The sequence below is a fragment of the Oryzias latipes genome, chromosome 12, assembly GCF_002234675.1.
Source record: "Oryzias latipes chromosome 12, ASM223467v1".
NCBI classification, from domain to species: Eukaryota; Metazoa; Chordata; class Actinopteri; order Beloniformes; family Adrianichthyidae; genus Oryzias; species Oryzias latipes.
Window position 1 is genome coordinate 18,214,081 of NC_019870.2, and position 15,156 is coordinate 18,229,236.

Genomic DNA, 15,156 nt, shown 5'->3' on the forward strand with positions numbered 1-15,156 from the left:
TGTTCCTCTCCAGTGTGTGGACCGTTCCCTGTTTGTTTTGTGTGCTTGATCATGTGCGTCTCTGTGTGGTTGATGTGTATTAGTGGACCGCTGTCTGACTCCATGATCTTCTGTAACCATCTAGGTGAATACAAGAAGGATGAGCTGCTGGAGGCGGCAAGGTGAGTACCAGACTGTGCCTGCTCTTTGTTTTCATTTGTTTATCTCATCTCCTGTTTACCATCTTTGTTACTCCTCTTCCTACCTGGTAAAACCTCACATGCATGTTTCCTCCTTTTTGTTCTCCCATATTTGTTGGCTGACTCATCTCTTACCTAGCTTACTTTTTTTCGTCTTCCCAGTTTGTCCACCCTTCATTGTCAAAAAAAAAAAAATGTTTTTTTTTAATTACCGGTATTATTATTATTATTTTTAATTCTTCTTTGATGTATTTTATGATTCTTCCTGGTTTCCTGTCATTTTGCTGGACCTCTGTTTGGATTGAAATGTTTATACTAACACACTTAGCTCCCACACTAGTCAGGTATTTCGGATCCAGAGAGCTCAGCACTTACGGGTCACTGACACACACGCATTTAGGAGGGATGCTGTGGATGCTGGCAGTCAGTGCATGTGGGCTGTGTTTGTGTGTTTCCGTCTCCTGCATGTGGAAGTGGAATAGCTCTCATTTTGGGTTTGGATGTGGGCGGCCGGGAGCTCGGTGCCTTGGTCTCCCCTCCCCTCTCTATTTCAGCTACACATGCAAATACGCACATCAACATAAGAGGGCAGCTGGCTTAGCCTAGAAATACCCCAGTGTATTATGGGGCGTTTTGGCTGATTAAGTGCAAACTTTAGACCCAATGTGGGAGTCTCACAGCTGAGGCACTGACAGCCTCATCACACGTCATTGTAAAGCGTTTATTCTTTATTAATTTAAAATTGTATTGAGCTTGTATTTTTCTATATGTAAGACTATAAAAAACTTTGACACTGTCATTCATTTCACCTTAACTGCTCTGACATCAGTTTTCAGTAGTTTGTCCCTTCTCTTTTGAGACAAAAAAACTAGAAATCCGGTTTATCCTGATAAATCAAGCAAACGATTTAAGAATCGTGAAGAACTCAGAGTTCTTAACCCAATCTGGCTGCAGTCATTTGCAGTAAACGATGGCAGTAATATTTGTGTGACTTCTATCATCAGTTTTCACAGTTGATCTGATTTACAATGAGCATAACCAGTTGATGAGCATAATTCCAAACAGAGAGAATGTCATCAGGGATTGTAGAGAGCCTCTTGTGCAATCAAAAAGAGGGAAAAAACGGTTGGTTTAGATATTACCACTGACTGTATATAAGAACTGGACTGAGTGACCTCTCCCCCCTTCACATTCCCAGCACAGGTATCGGCTGGTTCCAAGAAACCAAATTCCCATAGACTTTTATTGAGAAATAAACAGTTTTTACTCATTCTATTTGTCAGATTCACCATTCTTACTCTGCTACCTTTTTTTTTTTAACATGGTCGTGCTAATCCAATTTTTTCTAAAGATATTTGATAATGTAGTCTCATATTGAACGTTTGAAGGGTCTAATTGACAGAAAGCTCTCGAGTCCGCTTTTAGTGGTAGGGGTGTGTTCCTTCAACAAGCTCACCCCTGATTTATGAGAGTGGTTGCCAATAGAAATGATGGACCACTCACCACTTACTGACAATTTCCGATTCCAACAGGGCAACGGCCATATTGCAAAATATTGGTGATCAAATCAATTTCATTTTGTTGGAACCAGAAGCACGTCATTTTCTATGGGTGACGTTACACTCACTCGGTCCAATCCACATATACACACAATAGATTTAACCAAAGTGATCTACAGGAATGTTGTCATTTTGAGACTAAAGCAGGGTGTTTAACTTCATTTTGTATCTCCTCAGCCACTTACTGCCACCATATTAACACCAACATATACTTTTTTACTGTTGCACTGTGTGGTGGAGGGAGAATTATAGCAGCTTTTTTTATGCTTCAGAACACAGAAACTCAAAATTCTCTTTTGTAAACAAACATATTCTAGACAGGAATCAAGCACTTATATACCTTGCTAAACTTAAGTTAGCACAGCATGCAGTGGTAGAAAACACAAAGCAAAATGACCAATACATGAAGGGACAAGGTCTCTGCAGTCTAACCACAAACACACTTGAATTTTTGCTAAATAAGTTCATGCCCGTGAGTCTCTGTTGAATTTATCTAATTTAAACTCCAGATGTTTAAGACTATTTTTTTTCTTTTATTTCTAGGTCTTACTTTATAAACCCATGCAATTTAAAGACTGCATTCTATCTAATGGATGTAACATAAGTCTGCAACTCATTCTGTTTAGCTTTAGAAAAAAACTCAGCTTGAGGACCTAAACTTATCTGATTGGTAACTGATTGAGCCTCTTGAGTTGTACCAGACAAGGAAGTACATCCAACCTTGTTGGATAATGGAGGAATTCTGAACAGCAGTTCAGGAACTTGTTTCTTGCAGAGTATCTCCACTTTTGTTGTGGACTTTGAGCTTTTTAATAACTTTGCTGACCCATTGAATCAGTTGCATAATAGGTTTTTAAAAAAGCAGTAGATCGAAACTGTAAATTTGTCAACTACAAATGCTTCTCTGTAAGAGTCTCTCCTGACAATGATGACTACAAAAATGCTTCAAATTAACATTTTTGTTGAACTTGATGGTTGAAATAAGACACAGGTCAGATTTGAGAGACAAAACAAAGGTTGTGTGGTTCCAAAGTCAAATTGATTAAAGAGCCTTAAATGCTTCCTACAAGTCAGAGGCTGGAAAATCCCACAGCTGTTCAAAATATTGACCAAGTTTATTGTTGGATGACCCCATTAACATAACTTAATCCGTAAAAACCCATGGTGACATCAGTGTAACAGAAAAATATCACAAGTGTGTTTAGTGGTCCACTTGGTTTGTGTTATATTCTACTTGTATTTTTCAGGAAAAATGGGTCTGGGTTCTTATGGCTTAAACTCTTTGATCAACTAATAATTTTGTTCTTCTTTTCTTATCAGTACAAATGTAACATTCTTTTTAAAGAATTAAAAATCTTTAATTTTCTGAGAATTCCAATCATTTTAAGTGACTAAATAGGCTTAAACAGACAAAAAATAGAGGTGAAAAGGTTAAAAAACACAAAAAAGTTCTACTTTTTACTTACAGAGTAAGCAAAGAGTCTACAAAATATGTAGTCTAGATTAGAATTTGTGCAATTTATATTCAGCTTTACCTCCAGCTAGGTGTTCCAGTCGTTTTATGTCACAAGTAAGTGAGGTCTTGTTTGCTATTCCATAATTCAACAAACGGAACTAAATAACTACCTGACATGACAGCAGGTGTGGGGGTTAAGGCAATATAAGTAGAAAATAATCATTGTTGAAAAGTCCTAAAGTGGAAATTTTAACTCAAAATTTCGAGTTTTTTAGGTCAAGTCGTTGCCCGAGTCATACCTGTGACTCAAGACGAAATCCCCATCTTTGATTTATACGCATTTTAAATCATTTCTTATTTTTTCTTTGTTCCGTATTTACCAATTTCATTTTATATTCCCTAATTCCTTTCTTTTATTAAAACTTTATAGCAGCCGTGGAATATGGGTAAAGGTGTGAAGCCTGGTAGGAGTTCAGGATAAAGCATGAATGGAGTAGGTGAAAAAGGTGCTGCAGGGCGGCAGACATAAAAGAGCAGTTATGTGAACTTGAAAGAAAAGCAGTAAATTAGATGAACAAAGGAGAAGAGGGGCGCTTAAGTTTGGAATGGAGAATGTAAATGAATTTTTCTTTAAAAGAAAGTGAAAACGGGAAAAAAGAGAAGGGCCAAGAGGCTCCACCAAAAGCAGGGAATAAACGTGTTTGATGTGGAGGAAAGAAATAGGAGGATAGTCTTTAAAAAGTAAAATAAAAATCACTAGACTGTTCTTCCTTCCGAGGCTGTTGTGGTAGTAGTGGTCTGATCAGATAGCTTTCCTGATTGGTACCTTGGTGTCCATTTCATTGTCAAGACAGTAGCTGTGTGAACAGAAATCAACGACACAGATTTGTTTGTTTGCTGCTAAGGCTGCGTGAGGAACAAGTTTAGAAGAATTTTTTGCATATTTGCTGTGGAAAGACATTTCTGAAGTTTGACTTGCAGCCATTTTACCACATTTTTCTCATCTCCTTCCCTTTCTTCTCTGCTAATCCTTCTTGCCGATGGATGTTCCCTGCATGATGTATGTTCTGCTCACATTTGCAGGAGTGGAAACGAGGAGAAGCTAATGGCCTTACTTACACCGCTAAATGTCAACTGCCATGCCAGCGACGGCCGCAAGGTAAGAGCAAAGTGTGGCGCACAAACAGCTTGGTGGGGTTTTCAGAGTGGCTGTGTATCTGTACTGTTATGAGAGTTAGAAAACCAACCTGCTAGTGGCTTCTTTTTGTTATTTTTATTTTTATTTCAACCAGATAAGTCAAATTGTCTGTGGGTTTTGGCTGTTTGAATTAATGCATGCACTTACCAGCAGGCATGAGCTGCTTTCCTCGGCTGTTAGTCATTAAAATTAATAGAAAAAGACACAAAACCTTCAACTGAATAAATTTACACACATACTGAACAATAATGGGCGCCTGGAAACACACAAAGCACTTTCAGAAACAGAGGCAAACTCTGTAAATGGTGCATTTTAAATGTCTCCTTTTCTGTGTGGGAGTGGGGATTATTTTGTGCAGCAAACTTGTACTTCTGTTTAAAAAGTGTTTTTTTCTTAGGGGGAAAAAACCTTGACAAGGATGTCCTGCTGAATAATTAAATATTATTCATCAGGAAGAAATTTGAAGAGCATATTTTTAAAATTAATATTAAACATGCAACAAAATGTTGCTCTTCTTTTGCTTATTTGTGATTCATGTTGGTCTGACAACATTAGACGGAGGATGTAATACCAGGCAACTCTTAAGCCAAGGCAGAAGTTTATGCTACGATCTGGTTTCCTGATTTAAACTCTTTTCATTTTTTTTGTCAGGTGTCTCACAACAGCTTCAAATTAAAAGTTTTTGTCTTATAGTCTTAGCAATAATTTAAGAAATTGTTAGACATCGTGTTTGTGCAGCAAATTTTTATGTTTTTGTTATATAGGGAAGAATCACACATTTGCATATTTTAACTTGTTTCTTATGTTCAAACATTTAAAAAAAGTAATGCTCTTCAGCTCTAGTCACAACTGCCCTATGGGTGGATACAGGCTATCTGAAGGGAAAAAAATGGGCAGACGTGTACGGGTCACGCAGGTTGCCCGCACATCAAGGTCGTAGACCGCTCTGTGAGTGGTAGAGTGAAAATACACATTTTTGCCCACGGCATGCTACAAACGACAGGTCTTGGCTAATACTTGTGTTGGGTGAAATAGGTGAGTCGCAGGCAAGTCGTACGGATATTTCATTTTTGCAATCTCCCAAATTCTGTGGATTGCGCAAAGGTCCGTGAGTGCTGTTAACATAATAATTGCGTAATCCTTGTGAGATCCTTGCATCCAGCTCATTTGTTGGAGATGAAGAAACTAGACAGAGTGATACGTTCTTATTCAACAAGGTAGCCGTGCGAGCCTCAAGTGAACTGCAAGGCACACGTGCATGGTCCCTAAGATGCGGCCACTCCTCTCTACGATCCTCCAAGGGTCCGGACAACCCAAAAACCTGCAGCACCCATACGGGTCAAATCCCTGTACTTATGACTAAGGTTTTATTCCCTGCGCTGACCTCTTTAAACCGCTCCTACCTTCTTTGATCTCCAAGTCAAAGTTGAGTGAGATTTATGGCATGTTCTGTGATTAGTGTCAGTCAGGCCTGGAAAACCTTCTATGCTTCATATCTAATGTCTGACTGAGGATAAAGATTATTTTTTAATTATATTTGTCAGAGGATTCGTTCTTACAGATCATGTAAAATTAAAGCACATTTGTAATGAGGCGGTTGACACGGGAGTCATGCAAGCCGGAGATGAGAGTTTAACATTTCACTCAGGCTTCAGTGGCTCCTTAAATCGAGTCTCATTAGACTCCGGCGAGCCCAGTGACCCCCGAGAAACACCGGGGTCTACACCTCTATCACACTCTGCTGCAACAGCAGCGGAAACCGATCGCTTGCCCATAAAACGGAGTCATTCCTTCAGTTGCCCGGCAGCGTTTTTCTGATGCAGGCTCTGCTATATTCAGCGAAAAAATTGTTTGTTTGGAAGAAAGCCTTTTGTACAAGAAAACAGCAGATAAACTCTGCTGGAAGTCCAAACCTGCAGTGATGCAAAACATTCAGTCAATTTTTAAAATAAAATACTTGAGTTTGATCAGAAGGATGGATAAGTTTGACTCAGAAACTATTGTTAATGACAGTATATTAATTAAACTGAGAGTTCCTTTTTTTACACTGCAAACTGAACTCACTTTACAGAACTGCAAAAATGTAGAAAAAACATCAGAATCTTGGTCTTGAGACACTTGTAATTCTGGATCTGCATTTCAGCAACAGACTGAAAGGTTTGTGGCCCAGTTGGTCACACTTGATATCATTGAAAGATCTAGTATGTCAAATATAAAACAAATACAAAAACCAACCAATCTTAGACAAAAAACAGACTTTTTTTTCCTGTCCACATCAGAAAGTATTAAGTGAAGTTCTTATGTATTGTCATTCTATAAAAAGTTAGCCCACCAGCTTTTGGATTTTGATCAAATTACTTGTTTAGGAGCCTTGGAGGATTACCAGCTAATTTCTACCTTGTGTTAAAGGCATAAAGAAATGGAATTTCTTAAAGGAGACTTTTCATGGTTACAATTTTTATTTTCCAAAGAAATAATTGTACTGTCAAGCTGATTCTTATTGAATATTTTCACATTGAGGTGGTCACTGAGTTGTACCTTCTTTCATAATTGGACTTTTCCTATTTTTGAAGGACAGAAATGTAAGGAAATCACATCAGTAAGTCATCCTTATCAGATAGATGAGAGCCAGTCTCTGAATCAGTCTGTAACAGCTTAGAAGCCATGTAAAGAATGACAGGCAATCTCATTACGGCGCTGCCATCATAGACCTGTGCTGTGGGAATGCAGGGATGAGCCTCAGGGGCTTGAGGCAATGCCACATGTGCTAAATGAAATGCCAGGTTTACCTCAAAGTACACTGTTGTGCAGAGAGAAGATCTGTATTATTATTCTGCAACCCCAGCAGTCCCACATGTGTCTACAGGAAGCCCTGAGCCCAGGGTTCAGCACTGCTGAGCTTCAGCAGCCCCGTCTGGTTTATGACTGATTAGTCCCTTGAATAAATGACTGGAAGGAAAAACAGAATACTATCCAGTTTTCTATTTTCTAGCTTTAGTTGAAGTAGTCCCTGTAGTCCCCTGCAGCTCAGTTTTTAAACCTGACAGAAATACAAATTGCCACAGAACTGTTTTTCCTTAAGAGATGAGCGAAAAAAGGGAAGCTCCACTCAGCAGCAATAATTGTCCAAACAGTCTTAGTCTCTTCTGAGTTCCTTTGGTTGCCCCTTGGGCTTGTTCTTCTCAGTAAAAAAGAGATGCTTAAAAATCACAACGGGTTTTGTTCCAAAATATAACTCACCAAAAAAAACCAAAAAAACAAGCTAGAGTCAAATAAGCTTTAGAGGAAAATATACATCTTAGAATATGTCCGAATTTTTTCAGTACTCACCATCCACCGAACAACTATCTGGTGTTGGACTATCTAGTGCCCAGGATTTGACCACAATTCGGACACAAAGCTCACTAATTCTTTTATTTTTAATCACCTAATATGAGTAGAAACCCAATAACTATGAACATTTAAGAAGACTACTTTTTATCTGATGATAAAGGATGGGAAGATTTATTCAAAAATTAATGTGAAAATTTTTATTTAATAAAAAAGTCCTTCAAATGCAGTGCATTGTGGTCTATATTCGCCAATCTAGTGAGCAGGGATGCACACTAGGGTTTCACTTTCGGAAAAAAATTTAAGCACTGGGTGTTGGAATTGTAGATTCAGACATCTCGAGAAAAAAAAAGCCATAAATAGTGCACTAAGTATTGAGTAGGAGAAAGAATTCAGGCACAAGCCTAATCTGTCATTTTTTCTTATTTTATACACCAAATTTATCAACAGTGTCATTGGTCAGAACTTGTATAAGTTGCAATCACAACTAAGAGGACCGCCGGAGAATGTAAGGCATCACTCTGCCCTTCCCACTTTAGAACCATCATAAATTCCTATGAAGGTTGCACAAGGTTTTTTCTCTAATTGTGGGTACTTGAGTGTTGCTGATGGCACTCAGCTGAAGCCTGCATCATCTTATCAGTCCCACTGTCATTTCTGCGAGAGCATCTTCATGCTGTTCTCTGAACAGGTGATCTGTCTGGAATGTCAGTGTCTGAGTGGATGTCACGTATCTGAAAATACTTAAAACACGCATGAGGACAACATTCAGGATTGCTGAAAGTCCATCTATCATGAGCAGGAGAAAACACTCCTTCCTGGAAACTGGAAATCAGGCTCTGACACATGCCAAGATTGCCCCACCAGCTCAGTCTTGGTTTGTGCCACTCTTTAATTGTTCCCACTGAGAGCAATCATGCAGAGTGCTTATAATATATTTTCCTGCCAGTTTGGTTTTAGCCGGGAAATTACTTCTCACATAGACTGCAGTGCCGTCTGCAGATGCTGCTGCACTGCATCTGCTTTGAGTTAATGCAGAGTTAGGGGGGGGGGGGGGCAACATCTGGAAATATTTTCATTAAAAAATGAGAAGACATGAAAAGTAGATATGTTGAATTTTTGTGCAAACACTGTGAAATTCTTGAAAGATATTCATTTACAACCACTTGCTTCTATTTGTATCTGAAGCTATGTTCCCACCCCCCTCAGCGACGCATGTTCAAGCAACCACTTTGAATGAAAATCTATGTGAACTCACATAAATAAGCTTTTTGGGCTTTAACTTTCAAAACTCTTGAATTTATACGCTGCTACGCAAGTTTTACGGAAATATTTTTACAACTGTTTTCTGGCTTTACATACAAAACGCGCGGCCATTGAGCACACGTTGAAAGTTAAACCAGATTGGTAGTGATGTATGGATAGTGTCCCTTACACTTCACGGTAGAGCCAACCATTGGAAAATTGAACTTGGAGGAAAAAATAATGATTGCGCTTTGTGCTCGACTAGAATTCTATGACACCATATGCCAAAGAATGACTTGGTGAAATGAGGACACACATCCACATCCAGGCTTGGGTCCCCCCATTGCCATGGCTACATATAAGTAGCGCAAAGGATCTTGCTCAAGGACCCACACGCGTCCCCTGGGAGACAAACCCTAGTTTTGCATGCGGCAGTCTCACCCACAGCCAGCTGAGGCATCCAGCCACTCTTGCCCATCCTTATAGACAAATCATATTTAAATCAAATACACCCCACACGTACACACACAATCCCACATGCTCACACATTCTTAATGACCTTCAGAGGCATCAGCATTAATCAGACAAAACATGGGGCTTCTAATGATAGATCATAACAACACTTCTCTTAAAATGAAATGAGCCATTTCCCCCTCTCTTCCGTCTCTTTCCATCTCTTCATTTCCCCTCTTCTGCTGCACACAGGAGCACAAACAAACACAGAACCATAATTTTGTCAGAAGAGAGCTCCTGGTAAATAAAAGGCCTCGGCATATAAGCAAAAACAACACAAAAAAAACAATAGAGCAAACAAAAAGGACAATGGACGATGCTCAAAGTACAAGATCAGGATAGGACAGCAGGACATCAGTTCCTGATTTCCTGTTGTAAATGTTGCTCTGCTTCAAAGGGCAGATCATTGAGCCATTATCACACCTCTGCCATCCTTTATAATGAGTTCATCCATTCTTTTGATTTGGCCTGCTGGAGCTCTAAGGCATCCAGTCTTGTAGTGAAAAGAGTCCTTGCAGATGAAAACCAAATGATAAATGACATAACACCCAATTCATGAAGAAGTTAAAGATGGAGCGTAACGACCAAAATTGCAGAACTTGACAAAACCTTTTTGACATGGTTTTTGTAAATCTACAATGTAGCAATTAATATCTAAAACATGTAATAACTGCTGAAACATAAAAAGGAAAAATAATAATAATAATCAAGGATGTGGGCTAAAATTAGAACGATGAATGACCATTGCTAATTAAACTACCACTTGTTTGTTTAATTTTGGGGAAAAAATTAAAACATCAATTGGAATAATTATGGGGAATAAATATTTCAAACACTCTATTATTTCCTCAAGTACATGCAGGAAAAAGAAAGGATTAAGTAGTTTTTTAAGAGACCAGATAACCTAGATTACAAAAGGGGTTTATTCAGACATACCTCTGGTTTGTCAGAAGATTCATAACCCCTGTTGTTAAAGTAAAATATGTCCAACACAAGAGGCCTTCAGTTCTCATCTGTTTGCCCAGCTGTTGGACAGGACAAGTTAAAAAAAAAAAACGAAAATGAAAAAAAAAGAAGATACCAGCTATTCTTTCATTATTGAGTCCAACACATTTTGAATAAGCTTTGACACAGCACGCCTATAATGAAAATGTCCTTTAGAAATGTCCAAACAAATCATTGAAAACAGTTACTGTTTACCTTATTAAAAAACAAAAATGTCTTTTGTATTGCCACTTAAACAAACCGGAAATGCCATTTTGGAATCAAATGTTTAATGCAAAAAACTCCAAAACTAAAACAAAAAAAATAAAGGGTGAATATAATCTGAGCATCTGAACCTTGAACAGCAAGACTGAGTTATTAATTGTTGAATGGTTAAAACAAAAAAAGGACTTCTTTGAAAGTCAAACCATATGGACTGTCTGCGGGTGAACAATGGGCAAATCTGGACGAGGCACGCAGGTGGCCTGCACAAAATGTCAAAGTTGTAGACCGCTCAGTGATTCCATAGAGCGAAATGTTAATGTACATTTTCTTCTATGGGCTTTCTGCAGATTGTAGCAAAGACTCATACAACACGCAGAGGTAAAGTAAGGGAAAAGTAGGTGAGATTTACGCATGTCTTATGGATTTTTCTTTTTTTCTTCCTTTCCTTTCCATGACCCTCCACTGGCCCAGACAACCCAAAAGGCACCCCTACGGCTCAACTCCGTACAGGTGCATGTGACTTTAATTTTGTACAGGAAAGGGCTGAAGTGAAGAGCTTAAAGTTTATTTAGTGTTGTCTCCATTCTACTTTAGACCGTGCAGAATGTTTATTGATCTGCTTTTTTCAGATATAGTTTTTTTTCTCATCTTTTTATTTTTGTTGAATGTGATAGCCCCTTGCATTTGTGTTTGTGGACCCTCCACAATCAGGGGGAGGACCTGTTAGTGTGGATGATATTTAACATTGCTGAGCGAAGAATGGAAACAGGCTTCCTGTCTTCATTTCCACCCCTCATGCACGCATTTAGCATTTTTCCTGTTTCTGTTTTACATGGAATTGTCTTTTGTTTTCCATCCACACTTTGTGTCGACCTCTTCTTACCGTGGTTTTTGCTTGGTTCTTGTGAGTTTTCTAAAAACCATCAGATAGTCAGTCATGCTCGTCCTTGTTGGCACAAAAATCAAAGCTGCAGTGCAGGATGCAGATTCACAGTGAGAGAGGGGAAAAAGGGCTTCCACTGAAGTCTTGTTTCATTTTTAATTATGTGAGCTTTTCCTGCTGAGAGCACCATGCTGGCAGACCGTGTTTACCATCACTGTCTAGTGGCAACAAGCACAAGTCAAGTTTCAGCTGCAGCACAGTTTAGACTTGATAATCCGAGTGGTTGCTCGCCTTTGATGAAGAGCTCTGATGGATTTTTCACAGAAAAGTTGTAATGCTTTAGGGAATTTGAAAGAGTTCTGTGTTAAATGTTTCAAATTACAATGCCACGCTCTTGAGTTCTGTTCAAGGGAATCATTTTGGTTTTAATAATAGATGTGAATGTTTGTATTTGACTGTATTTTCTGTTTTATTTCTACTTTAAAGAAGTGGAAAAAAAAACCAACATTAGCAAGGGCCACTTTTTTTCAGAAGTGTATAGTTTTATTTACATTTTATTTACATTTCAGCTAATTCTATAACACATTTGTTTTTTTGGGGGGTTATTTTAATTGGCTTTGATGTCTGGAAAGGTTTTTCAAAACTGCTCACTTTGCTGTTTTCTGGGTTTTTACTGCACAGCAGCGTGTTATTTTTACATTTTGCCAAACAGTGTGTCCAGTAATTTAGGAGACATGAACTTATGCAAGATAATGTAGAATGAAGTAGCAAAAGACTGGTTCATTAGGAGAAAAGACCTTCCTGGATTGCTAGAATCAGGCAGTTTGCATCGATACCTGTGCAGATTTAAAATACTTATATTGCTTTTGGTGTGTGTTTAAATGTTCCCAAGATGCAACATTTTTAACAAACCATTACCCAGATGTTCATCATTTTCTGTGTTAAGTGTATGTAAACATGTGTATTGCTGCATGCAGAGAAGTCTGTTTTAATGAGGCTCATTCAGTCTGCATTTAACCTGGACAACACACTACCAGTGAGTGACAGTGTCAACAATAACACAACAAGCTTACAGGTTTTCTTCTGCAAAACCTTGAATGACAATCAAATGTTTTCATTAATAAGGATGTTATCAATAATCACTGCTCATTAATGAACTAATTGAACTCAGAAAAGCATTGTAGTCTGCAGTCCCGCCTGCAGTCATTGTTTTCTAGTTTGACAAAGGTTTTAACACCTTCCAGCGTTAGACATTTTTCTGATGTGTATGGAAGAAGCAGGAACCCGGCCGTCTCCAGACATGAAGGTTCAGGCTCCACTGAGAGACCACCAGCTGTCCTGGCGTTTTTATGCCACACATTTACTCTTGTTTGAAATGAGCAAGCAAGCAAACAGGAGCTCATAGAGACAACTACGTTGCTATTTATTAGTCCATGCAATTTGATCCAGGATCAAGTTCTAAACCTTCAAAGCAACAGAGCAATACTCTATTTTAGGAATTGCTCATTTCTCAAAAACTGCCTGGTTTTCATTTTTTTCACTCAATAAACCCTTAATTGTAAATTAAAATCAAAAAGGAGTGTGGCATTGGTTGACCGACTGATGTCAACGTATTAGTCTGCTTTGACCAGAAACTGGTTCGTCTACACCTATCAAATTTAATTTTTTAGATTTATTGAAACTAATTCAAGAAAACTTTACTTCCCGTTCAGATTAAAGCTTGCACAATGTCTTTACTTTATACTTGTCTAAGAGGATGGATGAAATGCATTGGCAAGGCAGAACAACAGAAAAATATGAATTAAATAAAACAATACATAAGATAAACTAAATTTGTAGAGCTGAATTGCTCGCTCTATATTTTGTTTTTGATGTAAAAAGAACATGACAGTGGAAAAACCTGAAGCATGTACACTCATGTGTCAGTCTTTGATGCAAAGTGAGAAAGACATTTTCTGTCCTTTTGAGGAGGGTTTTTCAAAAATTTTGTAAAGATTTAAACTTTGCCAGGATCTCCCCTCAGAAAAGTCCACATCTCCTGCTTGGAGGCGGAACAGATAGACAGGTGATGCCTAGGAATATAGATGTGTGTGTTTGCATGTGTGTGATTGTGGATACAAAAGCATAAGATGAGAGCTCTTGCTGTGGGTTATTTATCTTCCAAGCTGCTGCCTGGGCAAAGCTGTCAGCAGCTTTAAAAGAGTGTGATTGTGTGTCTTTCTGTGTCAGTCAGAGGAATACCACAGACATTTGCTCATACATTTGCAAATCAGGATATCTAACTCTTTCACTGCATCCACCTTCTCATTTGCAGCCCTTACCTGAAGAGCAAAGCAGAGAAAGTTTAATCGATTGCAGCAACAATTTATTACACAAAGTCCTTAAAGTTGTTATTATGCCAACATGCCCTGTTATCTCAATCTCTCTATCGTACACACACACACACGCACACCCACACACACACACACGCTTGAATAAGAGTGGGAGTGTATCCCCTCTTTAGGAACACAGTTATGGAACAGCATCAGGCTTCACTTCCAAGCGACGCAAGACAAAACGGTCCAAATCCACCCACCCTTCCTCAATAGATCATTTGTCATTGCTATGGCAACTGCTGACAGCAAACGGTCACCGTTGTCATGGGAACAGCTTGACAGGCTCGTAAAGAGGGTAGAAAGAGGCGAACGCAGAGACGGTTGAGGTAAAATGGAAACCAAGAAGGAACCAACACAGCAGGAGGGAAACATGCTTTTGTATGGTTTGGGTGTAGGATCAAAGTGCTGTTGTTCACTCTTTTGAATACGTCTACACAGAAACAGATTGTGTCTAGAAGTGTTCATGCTTTTAGTTTTCTATCTGCCAACAATGAAAAGACTATATTTTCACAGACAAAATGGATACAAAGAAACAAGAAAATTTCAAATTCTTCTACATCTTGTTCTGAGTTTGATTGAAAACTCTCTCCTTTCATCCTTCTTGTAATCTCTTCCTCCCCCCTTCCTTCCACCCTCTTCTTGAACCGACCAATTCACAGAAAAGCTTTTAGATTATCAAAGCTCAAGAGACGTTTGTTTTGTTATTCAGCGTGTCAGCTGATTGCATTGGGAAAAAAAAGTAGTCTTTACCTCAGAGAATGTCATGTTGAAATCCCGGACGAGCCCCCATTTCATGTTACAACACAATCTAGGGGATATGTTACAGTGTAATATAAAGGAAAGACAAAAGAAATGAAATGCCCTAATGACTCAAAAACTTCCACAAAGATCCATGGAATGACAGTAATTGGGCATTTCTTCCCAGAAGAATTGCAAATAATTACCCAAAAATAGCCAAAATTTACAAGGACAGACCAGAGGAAAAGTCAGCTCTCTTGCTGCCAACTGGTGGAATATAGTTAGATCTGTGCCACTACAATGAGAACAAAAGTCAGTTTTGTATCAAAATTTCTTTGCAAACATAATGTACAGTTATAAAAAGAAAACATTCTAAGTTGCAAATGAAACTATTAAATGTTTGCTTTAAAAATCTTTTTCTTTGCTTTCAAAACACATTGCATTTGTGGCACAACTGATTTCAGATGCGTT

At 38.5% G+C, this 15,156-nt stretch overlaps 1 protein-coding gene across 3 annotated transcripts in view; it reads left to right on the plus strand.

The window, feature by feature from the left end:
* Window positions 1–15,156, plus strand: part of LOC101158122 (tankyrase-1) — a 91,646-nt gene that overhangs the window by 43,236 nt on the left and 33,254 nt on the right. For 2 of the 3 annotated variants that reach the window (XM_011481926.3, XM_011481929.3), the window contains 3 exons: window positions 125–161; window positions 4,278–4,353; window positions 11,161–11,199. In XM_011481926.3, coding sequence (XP_011480228.1) covers window positions 125–161; window positions 4,278–4,353; window positions 11,161–11,199 — 152 coding nt within the window. The remainder of the gene's footprint in view (window positions 1–124; window positions 162–4,277; window positions 4,354–11,160; window positions 11,200–15,156) is intronic. The other variant, XM_011481927.3, reaches the window with a different exon arrangement.